The sequence below is a fragment of the Cotesia typhae genome, unplaced genomic scaffold (genome assembly GCF_013202065.1).
Source record: "Cotesia typhae breed Kobodo isofemale line unplaced genomic scaffold, CoteBio_Ctyphae contig_22, whole genome shotgun sequence".
Lineage (NCBI taxonomy): Eukaryota > Metazoa > Arthropoda > Insecta > Hymenoptera > Braconidae > Cotesia > Cotesia typhae.
In genome coordinates this window covers 1830215-1852772 of record NW_027423728.1, presented here as the reverse complement: position 1 = coordinate 1852772, position 22558 = coordinate 1830215, and the positions used below count along the sequence as shown (strand labels likewise).

Sequence of the window (22558 nt, the reverse complement as noted above, 5' to 3'; positions counted from 1 at the left end):
TAATTGTAAGTTTATTTTATTAATAATATTTAATATTTTCTTTTCATTATTATTATTTTTGTTTTAATTAAATTACAGGGTCAAAAAATTATTTTCAAAAAATTGCACTTGTAGTTTTTTAAAATTTCTAAGTGTCAATTTTTTTTATAAATTTTTTTTTTGCCATAATTTATTTGTTACCAAAATTCTTAAAATTATCAACTATCTGCTTAGATAATTTTCATTAATATCTTCCAAATTCAGGATTGACAATGAATGCAATAAACCCATAAGCTTAGAAACCGATTCGAATTAATGAATGCGGATTGTACAAAGGAAAAAAAAAGACACTCCAATCAGTAGATATACATAACCAACTTAAATCTAACCTAAATCATCGACACAACCACATGATGAAAATCATTAACTGTTGGGTATGCATCGGAACACACCCATTGCTTGTTGTTGAAATCAAATTATAGTACTCAAAATAATCAATTACAATGTTTGCAATCATTTTTTATCTATGAATAGAGAAGTTTAAGTTTTTATGCACTTAATAACTATGCGTGTTTTTCTATGTTTTATTAATTTATTAATAAATAATACTTTTTATTTATATCAAGGATACCAAAGTAAGTGAGTTCTTCTTAAAGTAATATTGACAACACCTAATTCTCGTTACAATTTTTAATTTCAGTGCCTGACAACGTATTCCAACAATTATCCAAAGTTGTAAACAGTTTTTAAGAAAAACTTGACAACATAATTACAACTCAGGTATTTATGATACCGATAAAAATATATTTAAAATGAGATATTACAGAAATATCGCTTGAAATTATATCCGATTAATTTTCTGAAAATAATGTTTCTACAGAGCAGTTTATTGATTTGATAGGATATGCCGTATGCAACCCAATAAAAAAGCTACTTAGAGTTGTATACAGTTACTAGCAATTAATATTTTCTAATTGGAAAAGTTTAATGTCATGCAAATAACTAACTCTTATCAAAAAATATGCATGTCATAAAGAAATAAATTAAATAAAATGGATTTTATGTAAAAATTCCCCTGGATTTAGAAAAGTGTGTACGAATTCGTTCATACCACAGCAATAAGTAAAGTAAAATGACATTACTTTAAACGAATTTTGAGATATTTTCATTTATTGACATAAGAAATTTATTTCTTCATAATAAAGCCGAGGATTTTTTGCATATACATGTGTATTGCTTGTTTTCTATTTGTAAAGAATGACAAAAAATAAAAAAGACTGAATATTGTTGCAATTGAAAAAATCTGGAAAGTAGTTGATCTGGCAGACCATGTCTAAGTTTTTGTTATCTGCAATAAGTAAAGCCCTAAGGGCTCGTAAACAGAATATTCTTGTAAAGTTTTGAGTTCTTTGAGCTCAAAAATCTATCAATTATTGGAATAGATTAATTAATACTAAAATTCAAAACACAATATCTCTTGAATGAATTAGCCAACGTTGATGTGCTCTACGACATTCCACACAGTTACATGAAATAAAAAGCTAAGTAAATTTAAAAATTATTCGGTTCTGCAGTTTTAAGTTATTTTCGAGAAAGAATTTTTTGAAGTATATTTTTCTAAAAAGAGTTTTTTTTTTTTAATTGATTTATTTGAACGATTTTCATGGTTTTTTAACTTCCCTCAAAAAAAATTGAAAATTTTTAAAAATTGGAAAGTTATTGGTTTTACCTTGATGATCAAAATCGGTTGATTCGTTCGAGAGATATCGTGAATGAAAGAAAACCGAAAAAATGTATTTTTTCGAAATTACTCCGAAATTTCAAGTTTGATCAATTAAAACTTAAAGATTTTTTATGTGGCTTAAAAAACTGCGTCGAATGCTGCCAACCGCGTAAAAATCGGTTCATTCATTCAAAAGTTATTGCGGTTTGAAAATTTAAACAATAGTGTTTCATTGAACTTCTATCAGACTTGTAAGCTCGAAGAACTCAAGAGCTTGAAATAGCTAACTCTTCAAGCTTAAAGATATAAATTATATTTTGGGCTCTAAGGGCTCAAAGACGTCATATGTGCAATTTTAAGCGTCTAGGTATGAAATTAGCGAAAAGTTGCAGGGGAATGGCCTTCATGGTCAACCATTTTCTGAATTTTTTTGACTGGGATAATAAAGGAATTTGGGGATTGGGTTTCTTTTGTTTTATAAAGTATACATTGAAGATCATTCTTTTAAATTTTTATTAAGAAATATTATGTTGTAACAAAGTTATAAGCATTTTTGTGGAGCACCAAAAAAATTTCCCCTACTATGGTCTCTTCTGTAACTTAAAAATGGATTATATAAAACAAAAAAACCAAACCGCGTTGTAATCTATATGCATGTGATTATCGTTCCACGTAGGAGATTTTGAAAAAAAAAATGGCGACATTAAAAATTTTTCTTTTTTTTTCTCATTTTTTTGGATTCTAACAGCCCTAAAAAATCTTAAAAATCAAAATTTTCAAAATCTCCTACGTGCAACTTTAGCTATTCAATAAACGAATACGGGAAAAAAGTTGCAAATCGGTTCATATTTATGCAAATTACAGAAGCGACCAGTTAAAAAAAAAGTAGATTCGAGAAAAACGCGTTTTCATCAGAGCGCCGCGGATGCAACGGTCATTTGACGCACTGTCACAAAAATGACTATAACTTGAAAAACAGTCGAAATTTTCATATAAAACTCGAGATACATAATTTTGAATATATAAACTTTGATTTCAGAGAAAAAAAATTAGGAATACGGTAGACCCTGAAGGCCATCCGTGCAACTTCCCGCTAATTCCACTCCTAGGTGCAGAAAACAGCACTAATTGTTTTTGAGCTCTTCGAGCTCAAAAATACAATTTATGTGTTATTTTGAGATCTTCGAGCTTAAAAGTCTGATAGAAGTATCATAGAACAATATTCTTTAAAGTTTCAAACCGCACTAACTTTTCAATAAATCAACCGATTTTCACGCGGTTGGCAGAATTTGACGCAATTTTTTTAGTTTTATGATGAATCTTCAAGTTTGAATTGATAAAACTAGGAAATTTGGAGTAATTCCAAAAAAAACACTTTTTTGGTTTTTTTTTGTTCATGATATTTCTTGAACGAATTGACCAATTTTGACCGACTTGACGGCGATCGACGTAGTTTTTTCATGCTAATAGCTGATTAGTTTTTGAAATCGATCAGTGCAGCCGTTTGAAAGTTATTCCAAAAAATGTCGAAGTTATGTTAAAAAAAACACTTGTTTCCAAATATTTTATCGAGGATATCTCTCGAACCAATGAACCGATTTTTACGTTTTTGGCGGCGGTCGACGCGATTTTTTAAGCTCTAAAATTATTCTACATCATCAAAAACGATCCGAGAAGAAATGACGAAGTTATGTCAAAAAAACACTTTTTTCGATTTTCTTTCGTTCACGATATCTCTCAAACGAATCAACCAATTTTGACCGGATTGGCGACGATCGGCGTGGTTTTTCAAGCTTAAGGGCGGATTAGTTTTTGAAGTTGATTGATAAAGCCGTTTAAAAGATATTTAAAAAAAAACCACTTTCAAAAATGATTTTTTTCTTATTTTTTTTTTAGATTTTTCAAGATTTCTTAAAATCTATCGGTCCGAATTGGTTTAAATTCTCAGGAAATCTAAGTTCGAGGGAACTCTTTAGAACACCGTTTAGTTCGTTCCGATCGGTTCAGTCGTTCAAAAGTTATAAACGAGTTACATAGTCACACACACACACACACACCTCGTGTCGGGCTTGCTGGGTCCCGCATCGGGCGCTTCCCCAGGTGGCGGATAGGGGAATGCTCGTCATAACAGCACGCCAGATACTTCGGGTACCGAGGAAATAAAATACTCGGGGTGGACCAAAACCTAGCAAAAAAAAAAGATGATATGAAATGTCGGAAAACATTCAAACATCGTCTACGGTGCAGAGGGGGGATACCTCAGTACCGGCGAGGGAAGGCGTACAAACGGGCCTGAACTCGTCGTTATCAAGCGACCGTTTGAACGGCAGAGTGGACCCCATGGCTCTGCCGTCTAGCAATGCTACAGGGAGTACTAAAACAGCTCAGATGGAAGTAGACGCACAGCAAACAGGCGTTCCTCCAAAAAGTGGAAGACCTGTTGCTCCCGTCAACACTAACACATATCGAGGGAGGATCAACTCTCTACCGACTGTCACCTGCCAGCAATCGCCAATGGAACGGCTCGGTAGCAAGATCGAAGAGTTGACTGAGTTCATAAAGGATAAGAGAAATCTCCATCATGAGCTCAGAAAATTAGTAGCGTCCATTGCCACGGCATATAAGTTAGCCAACAAACCAGCATCGATGTCGGCGACAACCACGCAAACATCTCCGGAGATGACCACAAAACCACAAGCGTTTTTGGTCACTCCTGAGAAACCACAGCAAGGAAAAGAGAACAAAAAGAAGAGGCCGCTGTCTACACCCAGCCCCTCCTCTGAAATTGACAAACCAGCACAGAAAAAGACAGCCCGGGATAATGCTTGGATCAAAGTGACTCGGCAAAAAAAAAAGAAGGAAAGAGAAAAGGAGCCAGGGGTAAAATCTACTGAAGCCCAAAACCAGCTAAGTAATGGTGGCTCAAAGAGACCAAGAAGGAAAAAAACAAGAACGAAGGCTGTTCTTGTCCAACCAGCTGAAGGGTGAACATACGCTGATCTCCTCAAGGAAATCAAGGCCAAGGTTAGCCCGACAGCGACTGGAGTAGACATAAGGTCTATTAAAAGGACGAGGCACGGAGGTATTCTCCTTGAAATGGCTCGAAAGACCGAGGATAGCAAGGCTTTCACCGATGCAGTTAAGTCAGCCACTGCAAACATCGGCACGGTCAAGACGCTAACATCAAGAACAACGATCGAGATCCTTGACTTGGATGAAATCTCTACCGAGAGCGAAGTCCGTGAAGCACTCAAGCGTGAATTTACTGTCAGCCTAGAGATCAAACGGGTAAATTTGACAAAACCCACACCACGAGGCAATCGAGCAGCCTTCTGCGAGATCGATGAAGCCAATGCGAATAAGGCCCTTAACAAGGCCCGTATAAAGATCGGCTGGGTTAACTGCCGTATACGCCAAGTTGCAAAAGTAACCCGCTGCTTTAAATGTCTCGGGTTCGGTCACCACACACAGCAATGTTCGGGACCAGACAGAAGCACGTGCTGCTACAAATATGGCGGAAAAAATCACAAGGCCGTAAACTGCACTGAGAAGCCAAGTTGCTTCCTCTGCACTCCGAACAAAGATGCCAAAGCTGGTCTATGCCATATTCCTGGTACCGGAGTTTGCAAGGCATTCCGCACAGCACTTGCAGAAGCCACGAGAGGTCAAAAATGACACGCATACTACAGGGCAACCTGAATAAGTGCGCCTTAGCGCAAATCCTGCTGCGCCAACGTGTCTTCGAAGACAAGATTGACATCTGCCTTATCTCCGAACAATATCTGAATATTCAGGATAGACCACTCTGTATGCTTGATATAGCTGGGAAACTGCTCGAGAAGCTCATTCAGGGCAGGCTACGAAACGATATTGACCGTGCCGGAGGCTTTGCCAGTAACCAACATGGCTTCCGAAAAGGACGATCAACAATTGGTGCGATCCAGAAAGTCATAGAGACAGCTAGAGAAGCATGGTCTGGCAGCCTCAAAGCTCGCAAGGTGTGTCTTGTTCTTACACTGGACATCAAGAACGCCTTCAACAGTGCGAGCTGGGGTAACATCCTAGATGCTTTAGAACACAAATTTGATGTGGAGCCAGAAAATCTGAGAATAGTAGACGACTATCTCGATGAAAGAACGTTGATAGCGGAAACGACGGAAGGCCCACAAGGACCGTAAGGAACGTAACATAACGGCTGGCGTGCCGCAAGGTTCAATTATGGGGCCCGACCTTTGGAACGCAGACTATGATGAATTTCTGGAAATCCCGTTACCGAAACAGGTGAAACTCACGGGCTTTGCAGACGACGTCGCGGCTACGATAGTCGTTGATAGTGCAGAGGAGGCAGAACTACTAGTCCGAGAAACCATCGATGTCGTCGAAAATTGGCTGGAGGAACATCACCTGCAACTCGCCAAGCAAAAATCTGAGATCGTCGTCCTGACCCGACAAAAGTGGTTCCCAAAACCGTTCGTCGTAGACATGGGCGGGACAACACTGACATCCACGAGGGCACTGTGTTATTTGGGTGTAGTTATCGAGGAGAAGCTGTCCTTCCGAGAACACCTTGAAAACGCCTGCACAAAAGCCAACAAGGTAGTTTCCAACCTGTCGAGAATCATGACCAACACTATAGGACCACAAACCAAAAAAAGGAGGGTGCTCTTGGAAGTAGTCCACTCAATACTGCTATACGGAGCGGAGATATGGGCGGACATACTTAGACAGAGGACTTATCGGCGCAAAATAGCAGCGGTGCAACGACGAGGTGCGCTAAGAGTTACTTGTGCCTATCGCACGGTTTCAGAGGCAGCGGTACTGGTCATTGCGGGAGCTACACCTGTCGACTTATTAGCGTTTGAAAGAGCCAAGCTCTATGACGCTAAAAGAAATGGCAACAACTCTAAGGAGACAAAGACGAGAATAAAAAAGGAAACGCAACAGGAGTGGCAAGACCGATGGACGTCAGGGGAGACGGGCAGATGGACGGCGCGCCTGATTCCGGACATAAACGTCTGGCTCTCTCGACAACACGGGGACACGGAATTTTTTCTGACCCAGCTCTTGACAGGCCATGGCCAATTCAATGACTATCTCTTCAGGATGAAATTACAGGACAAACCGACATGCAAATATTGCCCAGACAAAATTGACAACACCGAACACATATTCTTCGAGTGTCCTCGGTGGAAAGACTACAGAAGCAGCATCGAAGAAATCATAGGCGCCAGGCTCTCCCCCTCCAGCTTGGCGACTTATATGATCGAAAAAGAGGAAAACTGGTCAGCTGTTGCAGTTTACGCGCGGTGCCTTCTGAAAGAAAAAATCGCAGAAAGGGATCAGTAACCAGGAGTAGCCGTCGTGAGACGCAGCACGGACTGGATTGAAGTAATGCTAACGCGGTTCCAATCCAGTCCTCCCCGTACCATCTATGAGGAGAGGGGAAGAGGAATGTTTTTTTTTTTTAGTGGGTAAAAATCTCCACACTACCGACCATCGATATCTGCCGTAAGATGGGCAGCAGAGTTAACGATAGCGGTGTCTTTTGAAGATCTTTTTTTCGTACCTCTTTGAAAACACACACACACACACACACAGTGACAACATCGCGGGAGTAGTCAGGGAAGCTTCCTGTGACCTTCAAACGTCGAGATCTGATGAAAACTCGATTTTTGCAAAACGGGGTGAAAACAATAACTTCCCGATTTTTGAAAATCTGAGATTTTTAGCGGGAAGTTAAAAAAAATTTTTTTTTTATTATTAAATTTCACAGTGGCTATCTCTCTTAACGCCTGATCATATGTATTCATGTATGATGATTTTTTCCCGAGTAGTGAAAAACAGGTCTGGCTAATGTCTTTAAAGTTTTTATATTATAATTATCCGATGCAAAAATTAGTTGAATGACTTTTTTTTTTTTTGCGATAGTCTAGTTGGCCTGCAATGAAATCGCCGCTTATTGTCATTTTACATTGCGAATGGTTCTACAAAGTCGTATTCTTTGGTATATTGCGATCATAATGGCGAATCTAATTTATTTATTCAGACTATCAAATCTTTTGACATGAGTGACATTTCAACGTTTTCGAGCTTTTAGAGTAAAAACATAAAAATAGCAACAATTTTGGGCTCTCTATACTCGAAAGCATGGAAAAAAGTTCACCAAAAATATGGGGCTAAAGAATACTTTTTCAATTTTTCGTTTTTTCAGATTGGAGATCGAAAAACTGAAATTCTGAAGATTCAATTATCAATCCAATAATATCCAGCATTTTATTTAAGATGAAAAACAGTAATCTACCGACATTTAATATGAAAAAAATAATACTAATGAGTAATAATAATGAAATAAGAAGGCAACTCATTGTCAATAATCAAAGCTCCGTAAATACGAATTATGATTACTATAGTTTTTTTAACAAATCCGCTGATATAAAAATTACAAGCGTCCAATCATTGAACGGGACAGAAAATTGTTGGAATGAAAATGTTGACAATATAGACAATGGGCACGTACAAACAATCTGCGATGAAAATGAAAAAAAATTTTCAATCAGTGAACTTACAATAAATGAACACTCAAGTATTGAAATAACAGATACGGCTAATACTCACCGTCAAGAAGTCCCATTTACATTTATAGCCGATACGAATATTACACTAGAAAATAGTTTTAATCCCTTAGATGTTATTGTAAAACAAGAAAACGATGTTGATCCTTTAGCTATAGATGTTAAGCCTGATCAACAAGAGTTGAATAACGTCTTATTGGAAGATTATAATAAAGAATCATGTATATTAGAAGGTAAGTAGTAATACATTTTTTATTGAATGCAGAAACATTGTTTTCAAATAAGAATTATTGTTACAGGACTCCTAAAACAGTATAAGCGTACTGAAATAAGTAACAAAAAGTTTGAGTGTGATATGTGTCCAAAAAAATACGTCTTGAAGCAATCTTTACAAAGGCACAAGGTTGTACATATGAAAAAACTAAAATTTTCCTGCAAAATTTGTTACTTTCAATCAAACTCGAATTCATTATTAAAAAAACATATCGCAAATAACCATCACATTACAAGACCGGTACTACGTAATGTTCGGGGCTCAAAATTGAGTCAAAGCTCACAATTAAAAAAAAAAATTCATAGAAAGAGCAAGAAATCACAAGAAAACAATACTCGTTGCTTGAAATCAATGAAAAAATCACTGTTGAAGAAATCTATCGAAAATCGTCAATGCTTACAAAAGAGCCATACTTGTAAAGTTTGTCATAAAGTATATGCTACGAAACATACTTTAGAGCGACACAAAATTGTTCATGTAATAAAAAAAAAACAAAACTTTCAGTGTGAAGTTTGTAATCTAATATGTACTCGACAATCAAGCTTAGGAAAACATCTTAAGACTCATTTAAACAATGAAATATTTAAGTGTGATATTTGTAAAAAAATCTTTCGTCGAAAGTTAACTCTGATTCGACACATGATTTTACACGATCTGAAAATAAGAGTTGAGTGTGATAACTGCCACTCAACTTATACTCGGAAGAGCAGTTTAATTCGACACATGCGTTCTTGTTTTTGGAATTTACCTGCCGATAGACCATTTACATGCGATATTTGTAATTCCAACTATTCGAGAAAATCACATTTGGAATCTCACATTATACATCATCACTTGAAAGGTGAACATTTTAATTGTAAAATTTGTCAACGAAATTTTTCACGAACGTCATCTTTAAAAAATCATATACTTATCCACATACGGGGGAAAATATACAAATGTGATATTTGTCATTCCAAATACTCTGAAGAAACTGCGTTAGCTCAACATATGCGTGACACTCACAAAAACGAAAAATCTTTCAAATGTGACAATTGCCAGGCTGAATTTTTAACTAAACAAAATTTATCGATTCATATAAGATGTCATAAAACGGAAAGATTCGAATGTAGTATTTGTCAACGAAGCTTTTCTCGAAATTTCAATCTCAAACAGCACATGTATACTCACACAAACGAAAACGTATTCAAGTGTAACATTTGTTACTTAAAGTTCACTCAAGAGTCAATGTTAACTACGCATCTTGAAAATCATACTCGTGATAAACAATATAAGTGTGATGTTTGTGAAGCAATTTTTCGTCAAAAATCAAAACTGAACAAGCACAGACTTACTCACACGAGAGAAAAATCATTTGAGTGCGATATTTGTCAAGCTTTCTTCTCTCAAAAGTTCATTTTAGACAAACACAAACTTACTCATACAAGAGAAAAATCTTTTCACTGTGATATTTGTCCAAGCCAGTTTTGTAGTCAGTATAATCTTGATAAGCATCTAGTTCTTCATACAAGGAAAGAATTATTTGAATGCAATGTTTGCAATTCAAAATTCATTCATAAATCTCAGTTAAAGACGCACCTTTATAGTCACAGTGATAAAAAAGTTTTCAAGTGCGACATTTGTGAAAGAATCTTTTCTCATCATTTTAGTTTAAAACGACACAAACTTATTCATACGGGCAACAAACAATTCAAATGCGATACTTGTTCAGCTAAATTTTTCACAATTCAATCTTTAACAAAGCACATTAAAAAGTCACACAAAAATGAAGAATACAAATGTAATATTTGCAAGAAACACTTTTCTGCGAAGGGTTGGCTTGACAGGCATCATCTTATTCATGCAAAGGATGAACTAGTATCTATTACAAAAAATGAACGTTTAGATCATACAAGTGATTAACCATTGGATTGTATAAAATATAAAACTTTAAGTAATGTTAATAGTTTTCTGAAGTCTTCTCAAATGCCTTTGTTGAAAGCAAATTTATGAGCAGTACCAAAAAATCATATTTTCAGTCAGACTGATAATAAAAATGTAAAAATACTCTCCCTCTGAGTTAATTTAAAAAAAAAATTATTTTTTTATAAAATAAAAATTTGCTAACTTTTAAAAATTATCATCAACAAATCATTAAGAAGACGGCTGTTGATATGACGCATTCGCAGCAACTTATTTATATTACAAATGTATGTATAATATAAGTCTAAAAGCTATTAGGATGACAATTTTCAACACCAGATGAAGCTACTCGTTAATTTATTTAGTTGTTTCAAACATTTATTTTATTTTGATAGTCACATACCAAGCATATTTTTTTAGTATTATTAACTCATTGGTAAATATTAACGAATTTTCCTAGTACACTTGAGGAAAAAAAATTTCGATCATTAACTTTTGATTTTTGTATGAAAAAAAAAATGATTTTCTGAAAGTTATTTTCTCTCTCAGTACATAAGGGTATTGAAAATAAAAGAAAAACACTGTTGTCATAAATATAATAATGTATTAAATTGTAAATTTCAATAAATTATTCACGAAAAAAAAATATTATTCGTTATAAATTCAAGTATTTAAGGCTATTTTAGGAGGGTGCCACACGCTTTTTAGGGAGCCAGAAACGTCCTCTTGTGGAATATGGAACGAAAAACAATATAAGTAAAATTGAGAAAGGAAGGCGAGGAAATTTACCGTAAAATAGTTATTAGAGTGAATTGAATGTAGAATTTAATATCTTTCGAGACGATCATCCATTAATGACATTAAATGTCCGAAAATTACATCACGATTGAAATTTCAATCAAATGACATATTGTTCGAAAAAATTTTTAAATTATGCGTATTACTGATCGAAAATTTAATGACAAAATTGATTGCTGATGACTGTTGATAATGTAAATTTCACGTCAGCTGAATTGGTAAAACAGAAATCTTTAAATGAAACAGAGAGTGCGTAGCTTTTGGCTCTAATAATTGAAGTGTTGAAAAATTTATTTATACAAAACATTACAATAATAACTTATTATTGCAAGTAAAATAATGTTATAAAAATTATATTATATTAATCATCACTAATTAAAAATTATTATTCAATGAAATTATTTGTTATTAAAAATCAATGAAGTACACAGTAGATATGGTTTTTCTTTTTTATTTAATATTACAAACCGTTTGTTATGAAATTATAATAATTATCATTCAATAAAATTATTTTTTATTAAAAATTGAATAAAGTACAGATAATTGTTTCTCTTTTTTTTTTTAGCATTATAAGTCACTTTTAATGAAAACATTTTATGAAGCTTTTTTTTTTTATTTTATACTAAACTTTTTTTTCAATAGATATTAATTTTTATTTATTTATTATTAAATTTAACAAAATTTAATTTATGATTTTTTTTATTAAATTTAAAAAACTGTTTATGATAAAAAGGGTTAATCTTGATTATAGACTTGATTACATTTTCTTACGGAAAGTAGCCTTTTTCAAATCTCACTTCGTGGTCGCAGGCAGGACATCTTGAAGCACCGCTTGCAATGATTTCTTTGCAACAGTGCTGACAAAAACGAATGTGTAAGCACGGTACACACATAATTGATATTTCCCTTACATTACACTGCTCGCAAATCATCAAAACGCTGCCGCCAAAATTTTGCCGAAGTAGACCTTGTTCAAATCGGACAGGCAGATTACAAAAAGGACACTGAATGTTCCTATCTCCTGCTGCATTTCTTATGTTCTCGGAACATTCTCCACACATTTGAGTGTGTAGACAGGGAAGACAAACAATCTCAACCGGATTCAAGCTACAAATAGCGCACATCATTCCAAGAACCTCTTCGTTCACAATTAGATCTATAAAAAAATGAAAAGAAACGGAAATAAAATATCAGCAATTAATGAAGATGAAGTCAATGTTGATCAACTAACACTAATTAAGGAGAGTCTAGTGGCAATGATAATATAGTATAGAAAATTAATTGAGGAGATCTTAGCGAAGTTGATAATAAATCAATATACTTTTATTATCAACTTTGCTAAGATCTCCTGAATTAATTTAACTCTTATGAATAATAGTTTATTATAACCATTTTCGATGATGATTAATTGCTGTGCAAGCATTAATTCATCATTGAAAATTAATCCGTTGCAGTAATCCTCTTGCAGATGCATGGTTCTTTCTAAAAAATCATCAGCAGAAAGTTCACCTCGATTCAGCAGTGTCCACAATCGGCGTAATAACGTTTTTTTTACACATGAATTGTTAGCTCGAGGGAATCGATTAATTGTTGCTGTTGGATTCTGCCGGAACTTATTTAAATCCGCTTTCATTGTATTCATGTATAAAATATATTTTTCTGGAACAAAAAAAAAATTTTAAATATCTTTCGAATTCTTTGAGCTCGAAAATAGCAGAGATAGCCTATTAGATCAATGTTTTTTTTTTTTTTTTTTTTTTTTTTTTTTTTTTTTAACTTACTCATGAAATTCCAAATGGTAGGATTAACTCCTACACGGTTTTGTAGATCTTGTTTTGCCAAAATCCCTGCATTAGTAAACGCATCTGGAGAGTTAAAGAAATTTATCAACTCAGTTACATTAATACACCCATTTTCGATGTAATTAATAAAAGCTTGCAGCGCCAGGCGGTTTGAAGGGCTCAAAGCGTCGACCGACTGATTAAACGCATCGGCTACCATATCTAAAGGAAGTAGAGTAAGCGCCATGATTTTCATAAAAAATTCTTTTTGATTAATGTCGTAGAAATCGACACCATGATCAATTGCTTGCTGATAAATCATCTAAAAAAAATCGATATTGAAGTAAAACTTTTTTTATTTAATTTAAGGATGTTCATGCGTAAACAAATGATATTTTAGAATGTTGACAAATTCAATTATGTGATAATTGTCCACCAAAAATTTAAAACTCTTTGTCGATAATTTCAAAAAGTTATGAACAATTTACAAATAAAAATTTAAGATAGAATGAACATGAGAGAACAGTATTTTTTTTTGTATTGAAAATTATATTAATTATATTATGAAAGTTTTATTATCTACTAGTCAATGCTATAAAAAAGAATAGTTAAATGTATTATTTGATTCATACAGTTTACTTAATTGTATTAAAACAGTAGTATATCAACAAATAGTTAAAATCTACTTACACGAGCAAAACTGTCATATGTACTAATAACTTCAGCTTGTGGAAAAGCTCTTCGTAAACAATTTTTGAAGCATAAATCCGTATAAATACGTTTAATATTTCCAACACCTAAAAATGATTGACGCAGTTGATTCAATACTTCAACAACCACGTCTGCATTCATGTCTTTCCAAAAAATGGTAATCACCGGAAAAGCCTGTAAAATTTTAATAATTCTAAAACTAATTAAGCTTGTATTTTTCCAGTTGCAATAAATGAAAATTTATATATTGCCATCAATTAAATTGAAAACAATGTTCCAGAACATATTATTTTCATACATGAAAATTAATAAACAACCTGTCACTTGTATGAGCTAATGTTAAAATTTTATTTGATTGATAATATAAATATGATTTTATATTATATTTAAAATTTAAATAATATAAATATAATTTTATGTATTAGTATTAAATAAAAAAGAAAAACAATATCTACTGTGTACTTCATTGATTTTTAATAACAAATAATTTCATTGAATAATAATTTTTAATTAGTGATGATTAATATAATATAATTTTTATAACATTATTTTACTTGCAATAATAAGTTATTATTGTAATGTTTTGTATAAATAAATTTTTCAACACTTCAATTATTAGAGCCAAAAGCTACCCTGATAGCCAGCGCTTTCTCAGTAAGTGTTGACTTCCAGCAGTTACGGTTAATTTATACATCAAGTTAGCGGTAATTCTTCTTTCAACAACAGTTGTAAGCAAATTGACGGAAATCTACGGCCGCAACTTGAATACAAGTTAACAATCAAACTTGTAGTTAAATTTCCTTTCAACTTTACTACAATTTGACTGAAATACTTGTACAGCAAGTTTTGACGTCTATTTGCAGAGTAAGTTATAGGTAACTAATAGGTAATCGCTCGCTTTGCCAACTCTTTCCGTCAAGTTTGCTTCAAATTGCGGACGTAGATTGACAGTAAGTTATAGGTAAGGTGGCTATCAGGGTACGCACTCTCTGTTTCATTTAAAGATTTCTGTTTTACCAATTCAGCTGACGTGAAATTTACATTATCAACAGTCATCAGCAATCAATTTTGTCATTAAATTTTCGATCAGTAATACGCATAATTTAAAAATTTTTTCGAACAATATGTCATTTGATTGAAATTTCAATCGTGATGTAATTTTCGGACATTTAATGTCATTAATGGATGATCGTCTCGAAAGATATTAAATTCTACATTCAATTCACTCTAATAACTATTTTACGGTAAATTTCCTCGCCTTCCTTTCTCAATTTTACTTATATTGTTTTTCGTTCCATATTCCACAAGAGGACGTTTCTGGCTCCCGCTTTTTATAAAAATAAAGGCGCTGCCTGCTGGCCAATCCTGGTACTAAAGGAATCAATCGATTCTAAAAACTAATCAACTTTTAAGCTTAAAAAATTGCTTCGACCGCCGTCAACGCGAGCGAAATCGGTTTATTCGTTCCTGAGATATCGTGAACAAAATTTTGGGAAAGTGTTTTTCTTACATAACTCCGACATTTCTTTTCAGATCGTTTTTTATGTAACTATAAGAGCTCAATAAAAATCACTTCAATCTTTTCCAAGAACGTCACAATCGGTTGATTAGTTCGTGAGTTATCGGTGTTGAAAAAGTTCAGAAAAAGTGAATTTTTCAAATTTCTCCAAAATTTCCAATCTGATCAGTTTGTGTTTAAAAGTTTAGCATAGAATTCAAAAAACTGTGTTGAAAGCTGCCAACCACATAAAAATCGGTTTATTTATTCAAAAGTAATTGTAGTTTGAAAATTCAAAAAATAGTGTTTAATTAAGCTTCTATCAGACTTTTGAGCTGGGAGAGTTCAACATGACACGAAAATTATATTTTTGAGCTCGAAGAGCCCAAAAAAGCATTAAGTGCAATTTTGTACGCTTGAGTATAGAATTAGCGAGAAGTTGCAGGGATGGCCATTAGGGTCAACCGTTTTCCTAATTTTTAACTTCCCGCTAAGAAAATCGAAGATTTTCAAAAATCGGGAAGTTATTGTATTCCCCCGTTTTGCAAATAGTATTATATTACACCGCTTGGGAAGGAAAATAAGAAAAGCCTCAGATCACATGTAATTGTTGGCCGAGGCGAAGGCGAAGCTTCCCTAATTATCCCCGCGATGTTGTTTGTATGTATGTCTATATGTACGTATGTATATATATATGTATGTGCGTGTGCGTGTGGATGTATGTAAACCTCTCATAACTTTTGAACGGCTTGACCGATTTCATCGCGGTTGACGCCATTCGAAAAGGCTTGACTGAACTTAGATTTTGAATACAATTTTAACCGATTCGGATCAGTAGATTTTGAGAAATCTAAAAAAAAACTACGAAAAAATTTTTTTTCAAATGTGGTTTTTTTGGAATAACTTTTAAACGGTCTGACCGATCAATTCCAAAAACTAATCAGCTTTTAAAATCAAAAAACCACGTCGATTACCACCAAGCCGTTCAAAATCGTTTGATTCGTTCGTGAGTTATCGTTGACGAAAAAAATCGAAAAAAAGTGTTTTTTTCAAATTACACCGAAATTTTCGGTCTGATAAATTTGTGTCTAAAAGTATATCATAGGATATGAGAAACTGGGTCGATTTCTGCCATCCGCGTGAAAATCGGCCGATTTGTTCGTGAGTTATCGTTGTCGAAAATAAACCGAAAGTGTTTTTTCGGGATAACTCCGAAATTCCTAGTTCGATCAATTCAAACTTAAAAATTCATTATGGAGCTTAAAAAACTGCACCGAATGCCGCCAACCTGGAGAGCACAAAATGACAAAAAAATATATTTTTGAGCGCGAAGAGCTCAAAAACGTAATAAGTGCCATTTTGAGCGCTTAAGTATAAAATTAGCGGGAAGTTGCAGGGATAGCCTTTAGGGTCAGCCGTTTTCCTAATTTTTTTCTTCGAATTTATAAATTTTTAATTATCTAGACTTCAAAGTAATTTTGGGAGTATACTTGGTGTAAACTAGTGTGGTATATGTTTCAAATTAACACCGGGTATATTAGGTGTATAATTCTTCTACACTTTTTCTCTTTTTCTTCTTCAAGTGTATATTAAATTAACACCTAGTATACATACCGTATTTACCTAAGTATACATTACCCCGAATTTACACCGAATTCAAACTCACTACACACGGCGCAGACGTATCCGCTAGGGTTATCTTAATGACTTCTATTTCATCAGCATTTTGAAATATCAAATTGATTACAGTTTTAAAAAAACACTCTTTACAGTAGCGTTAACAAAATATTTGTCTCGAATAAAAATTAGTAAATCATATCGTTAACCAATTTTACATCAAGGATATCATTTTCACTAAAATGGCGTTCCACGAATCATCTTTTGATACAAAATGTGTGACTTTAACTAGTTTTGTTTTATCAGAACAGAAAAAAATTCCCGGTGCAACTGGTGATTTTACATTACTGATAAATGCTATTCAAACAGCTGTGAAAGCCATAAGTTCAGCTATACGAAAAGCTGGTATAGCAAAATTGTAAGTTTTATTCTTTACATCTTTGTAGATATGTTAGCAATTGCATTTTTTTATTTTAATTATGCCATAATGTAAAAACTCGTTGAGTAGATTTCAAAAAGTATCATCGGTTGAAAAGTTTAATTATTAGGATATTACTATATAAGTTAAAATATATCGTATATTAGTACAGTGAAAGCTGTCAAAAGTTATCCAGGTTGTCTTTCTTGCTTTTGTTAGCGTTTTATGAAAAATTAAAACAGAACTACAGTAACCTTTAACAGCATTCATTGTATGTGCTACACTATAGTCTCAAAAATTAAGCATTATAAAAAAAATTCTAAATTTTTGAGTGATTTTCAACATACTATAACTCCGAGGAAAATAATCGTACACTAAAAAAAAAAATTAGAAAAACGGTTAACCCTAAAGGCCATCCCTGCAACTTCCCGCTAATTCCATACTTAAGTGTTCAAAATTGCACTTATTGCGTTTTTGAGCTCTTCGAACTTAAAAATACTATTTATGTATTATTTTGAGCTCTCTAAGCTCAAAAAGATTGCTTTTCTATGCTTTTGAGCTCTTCGAGCTCAAAAGTCTGATAGAGGTTTAATTTTGACAGGTGTTCTCAATAAAACACTATTTTTTGAATTTTCAAACCGCAATTACTTTTGAATGAATAAACCGATTTTCACGCAGTTGGCGGCATTCGATGCAGTTTTCGAAGTTATGAAAAATTTTTGAGTTTAAATTGATCGAACTAGGAATTTCGGAGTAATCCCGAAAAAACACTTTCGGTTTTCTTTCGACAACAATAACTCACGAACAAATCAACCGATTTTGACCGGGCTGGCGGCAATCGACGTGGTTTTTTTATGGTAAGAGATGATTAGTTTCGAGAATTGATCAATTTCGCCGTTCGAAAGATATTTAAAAAACCCGAATTTTTGGAAATTTTAATTTTAAGATTTCTCAAAATTTATCGACTTAAATTCGACTTGCGCGCGCCACGACCTCAGTTTCCATAGTTTTTTTATCGACCGTGTAATAAAACGTAAACAAATAATTTTTTTTTTATTTCATTAATTTTTTACGCGAATATAATAAACTGCCGGAGGTTCATTTTTATTCATTCAGATTCAGTATTTTTCGCCCCTTAATTCAGTTATAATATTAATAGCGCTTTAAATTAATACAAATAAGATATTTGGAGAAAATATCCCGTGTCTCAGCGACCCGAGTGTTATTTTTTTATTTATTTAAAAAAACCCGGGGGAGTTCAGCTTTCGAATTATTATTTTCGTAATCTACGAATTTTTTTGCATAAAATGAAACAATAAAATTCCACTAGCAAATTACTTCCCACAACGGTTAAGAGTAAAGTCAGTGGACTAAATATTTTATTTCAAAATTATTTAAACGTAATGGTAAACATCATTTTTCACTTTTTGTGACTACTTTTTTTTTTTTTTTTTTTTTTCAAAGAAAAAAATTTTGACATACCTACAAAATATGTAAGTATGTAACAGGGTAAAATTACCCTTAATCGATAAGTCACCGAATATCGATAATTATTCGACATAGCACTGGCGCGTCTCGATCTTCGGGCCTAAAGGGAGAATAGGAGGGGGTGAGTTTGGGTTAAAATAGGTGAGCCGTGCAGTGGAACAGGGAGAAGTAGTGTGACCGCCAGACTGAGTGCCACGGAAATCAAAAAGGACCGTTCCCAAGAGTAGTGACGAGACGAAGGAAGCCAACTACAACTAAGACTTCATCCTCAACGAGTGAGCTAGATCATCGTTTTGTTCGTCAAGGTGTCAATTATTGCTCTGTGGGAAGGAAGTGGACCGCGGTTTATCCAATACCCAGTTACTTCTCCTAGACGAGTAGAACGCTAGTGATAATGTTTTATATCAAGGATTAATTATTAAGAATTCTAATTTGAGAATTAATTATCGAGGATAATATAGAGTGGAAAATTATGGAGAATATTATATTATAAGATTATTCCATCAAGTGTGAATTTAATAATTATGGGATTAAGTCCGTGAATTAATTAAATTAATTTTGCTGACATTTGATAATTATCGGCGTGGATATTAAGTCCAAGTAATTAGTTAATTGAGTCAAAAATCGTCACAGTAAAAGCTTAGTCAGAATTAGTTAATTAAACTTGTGTTAATAATTTAGAAGTGATTGTAAGATTTATATTGTGATTAATTTATTTAACAAAAGCTAGTTCAAGGTATTAAGCCTCTCGTTCGAAATAATGACTTAAGAATTTTAAGCTGTTTTAATATTTTAATAGAATTAAAATTAACAATTGAATTTGAGAATTGTCGTAGTTAGTTAGAAATACATTGTTAATTGAAAATTATCGTTTTATCAAATTACTAATGATTGAATAATTGATCTAAAATATTTAATTAGAATTAGTTACAGTCAATTTTATTAAAGTAAAATTTATAAAGTAAAGTCAAGTTAGTAGTGTGAGTGTGAGACAAGTGTGGGTTATGTATGAGTTGCAGAGTGATTAGGTCTATGTTTCGTCGCTGGACCGTTACTGCTGTAGCTGGTGTGGGTTATGAGAGTGTGCTGCAGAACATCTAGGTCTATGTTTCGTCGCTGGGCTGTTGTTCTGTAGTAAAGTGTGTATAAGCTGCAGGAGTATCTAGGTCTATGTTTAGTCGCTGGGCTGTTACTTCTGTGAGCCGAGTTAACGATCCTAGTATATGATTCGTCTCTGTGCGGGTGACAGTAGTTAGAAATCGGGTAGACGCCGAAAGGGGCCCGTCACGTGTAGACGCCGGGAGGGGCACGTGTTAGAAATCGACGGGTAGACGCCGAAAGGGGCTCGTCGAGAATAAGTTAGAAATTGACGGGTAGACGCCGAAAGGGGCTCGTCGAGAATAAGTTAGAAATTGACGGGTAGACGCCGAAAGGGGCTCGTCGAGAATAAGTTAGAAATCGACGGGTAGACGCCGAAAAGGGGCTCGTCGAGAATAAGATATTGTAAAGTGTGGAGTTAGTTTTGGTCGTCCGGTGGACGTTAAATTTTAAGTTTAGTTCTAAGACAGGTGTGGGAGACCGTTTGTTCGAAAAAGCCCGTCTAGTCATCGTATCGTCAAATTGGAGGTTCGTTTGTAAATATCGTTTATTTCGCAGTTGTTCTCCGCTTCGTTAGATTATAAGTGTGTGTGTGAGCGCTAAAAATTGTTAAGTTTGGTAAATTTTTATTGTTAATAAAACTGATCAGATTGTTAATTAAATTTTTATTATTTAACAGCACCTTCCTCCACTCTCTCTACCCTAAGATAAGTTTTCTCAGCTCTGGACCGGTTCCAGGAACCGTGATTAATAATCCTGGTGGCGCCCTGATAATTTTTATTGTTGTTAGTTTTGTTTAGTTAAATTAAAAATTGATTAGGGGCCAACCTGAGCAGGTAAAACTGTTACAAGTATAATGCAATTTTTATTTTTTTACGTCTCTGTAAATCTAAAAATGGTTAGTTCAACGTACATTAGAATCTACATAAATGTAAAAAACTTTTTCTCGGGATGGAATTTGATACCATTGCCTTCGGATTGGACGTAACGTTAAACTTATACTCATTTCCATCATTTTACACCACAAACTTCACGTTCATATCGCAGCATTAAAAATTGTCAGTAAATTGCTACTTCACGATTCACATAATTATCTGTAATGCTTTATGAAAGTGATAATACTTCTAGAAGTAACATATTAATAAATTTTTCAAGTGTCAATTGATAAATTTTCATGATCAATTTTAGGTATGGCATTTCTGGAGAAACAAATGTCCAAGGGGAAAAGACTATGAAACTTGATAACCTCAGTAATGAAATTTTTATAAACGTACTATCTTCAACTTGCACAACGTGTATACTTGTTAGTGAAGAAAATGAAGCTCCGATAATTGTTGCAAAAGAGAAACGAGGAAAATATGTTGTATGCTTCGATCCACTGGATGGATCATCAAACATTGATTGTTTAGTATCCATTGGATCTATTTTTAGCATATACAAATCCTCTGGGATAACAACGGAATCTGAATTAAAAAATGTTATACGATCTAGCGACAATTTGATTGCTGCTGGCTATGGATTGTATGGATCAGCGACTATGATTGTATTGTCAGTCGGACAGAGTGTTAATGGATTTACATATGATCCTGCTATTGGAGAGTTCATGTTAACCGAACAGAATATAAAAATACCAACAAGAGGAAATATTTACAGGTTTATATGTTTTATTATACCTAAAGACATGTTTAGTCTTCTTTAAATCAACCATAAGAATAATATTGTTACACAAATTTTATTTTGCTATAGTTTCTGTAAGTTGTGATTAACTCAACTTCAAAATATTACATTTTTTTTTTCTTTTATTAATTTAGTATAAATGAAGGATCTGAGGGTACGTGGGAAGTAGCTATTAAAGAATACATCAAATCAAAGAAATATCCCGCGAAAGGAAAGTCGTATGGAGCTCGATACGTGGGGTCAATGGTGGCGGATATTCATAGAACATTAAAGTACGGTGGCATATTTTTATACCCAAGTACCAGCGCCTATCCCAATGGCAAGGTAAGTTTATTTCTTTTTATTGATTAATTAATCTATTTCATTTTTTACCGATCTTGTGGCTTTCTCGAATATTTTATCTTAGTTTAATTAAGTATCAAAAACTCTTAGTAAAGCTTTCGTCTATTCTATATACATAAAATCATATTGATATTTTGATAAAATAAAATTTCCTGTACAGCTAAATTTTTATTTTTCAGCTTCGTCTATTGTATGAATGCATTCCTATAGCATATATAATAAAAAATGCGGGAGGAAAAGCATCTACGGGTAAAATTGATTTATTGGACGTTATTCCTGAAGGAATACATCAAAGAACTCCAATTTTTTTGGGGTCACCTGAGGATGTTGATGATTTGTTGACATACACAAAATCTTTTTAATCGCATTGATTTGATATTTTCATTTTTAGATATGAAAATAACACCAAATTCCGTTATAATAATATTATATTTATTTCAAATATTGATGAAATAATATCGTATCTCAACTTTTTCTAACAGTTTTCTTCTTTCTCACATAAGCTCCTGTAATTTTATTAAATATCTTTTGCATAAACTTTAACATTGACATAATAACTTTAGACTTCTTGAACTAAGAGTATTTCTTTTTCTTACAAGTATTAAAAAGATTGTCATCATCAACTAACATCATCACAATTCCGTTCCAAATGTTCCAATATTTCAACTTCAAGTCTCAAT

General features: G+C 33.5%; 4 protein-coding genes across 7 annotated transcripts; 3 read left to right on the top strand and 1 right to left on the bottom strand.

Annotated features, from left to right (window-relative positions):
- Positions 1 to 289: 289 nt before the first annotated feature.
- On the top strand, positions 290 to 10633 carry LOC141524567 (uncharacterized). Of its 3 annotated transcripts, XM_074238559.1 has the most exons (4): positions 420 to 614; positions 680 to 759; positions 7914 to 8507; positions 8574 to 10633. In XM_074238559.1, the coding sequence occupies exons 3-4, from the start codon at positions 7985 to 7987 to the stop codon at positions 10448 to 10450; spliced, it is 2400 nt and encodes a 799-aa protein (XP_074094660.1). In that variant the 5' UTR covers positions 420 to 614; positions 680 to 759; positions 7914 to 7984; the 3' UTR covers positions 10451 to 10633. The 3 variants fall into 3 exon arrangements, with proteins under 3 accessions (XP_074094662.1, XP_074094661.1, XP_074094660.1); XM_074238561.1 differs by lacking the exons at positions 7914 to 8507; positions 8574 to 10633 and adding an exon at positions 881 to 4702 and having other exon boundaries at positions 290 to 614; XM_074238560.1 differs by lacking the exons at positions 7914 to 8507; positions 8574 to 10633 and adding an exon at positions 860 to 4702 and having other exon boundaries at positions 290 to 614.
- Positions 5302 to 5880, top strand: LOC141524578 (uncharacterized). Its single transcript, XM_074238587.1, has one exon. It carries the CDS (start codon positions 5302 to 5304, stop codon positions 5878 to 5880), a length of 579 nt encoding a protein of 192 aa, XP_074094688.1.
- A 150-nt stretch (positions 10634 to 10783) lies between the features above and the next one.
- LOC141524574 (uncharacterized) lies at positions 10784 to 14338 on the bottom strand. 2 transcript variants are annotated; one of them, XM_074238582.1, is made up of 5 exons: positions 14295 to 14338; positions 13720 to 13914; positions 13030 to 13351; positions 12638 to 12907; positions 10784 to 12404 (listed from the first exon to the last, which is right to left on the bottom strand). In XM_074238582.1, the coding sequence occupies exons 2-5, from the start codon at positions 13879 to 13881 to the stop codon at positions 12016 to 12018; spliced, it is 1143 nt and encodes a 380-aa protein (XP_074094683.1). In that variant the 5' UTR covers positions 13882 to 13914; positions 14295 to 14338; the 3' UTR covers positions 10784 to 12015. The 2 variants fall into 2 exon arrangements, with proteins under 2 accessions (XP_074094683.1, XP_074094684.1); XM_074238583.1 differs by lacking the exon at positions 14295 to 14338 and having other exon boundaries at positions 12758 to 12907; positions 13720 to 14049.
- A 2387-nt stretch (positions 14339 to 16725) lies between these two features.
- Fbp (fructose-1,6-bisphosphatase) lies at positions 16726 to 22362 on the top strand. Its single transcript, XM_074238585.1, has 4 exons — positions 16726 to 17273; positions 21048 to 21512; positions 21671 to 21860; positions 22058 to 22362. The coding sequence occupies exons 1-4, from the start codon at positions 17098 to 17100 to the stop codon at positions 22238 to 22240; spliced, it is 1014 nt and encodes a 337-aa protein (XP_074094686.1). The 5' UTR covers positions 16726 to 17097; the 3' UTR covers positions 22241 to 22362.
- Positions 22363 to 22558: the final 196 nt, after the last annotated feature.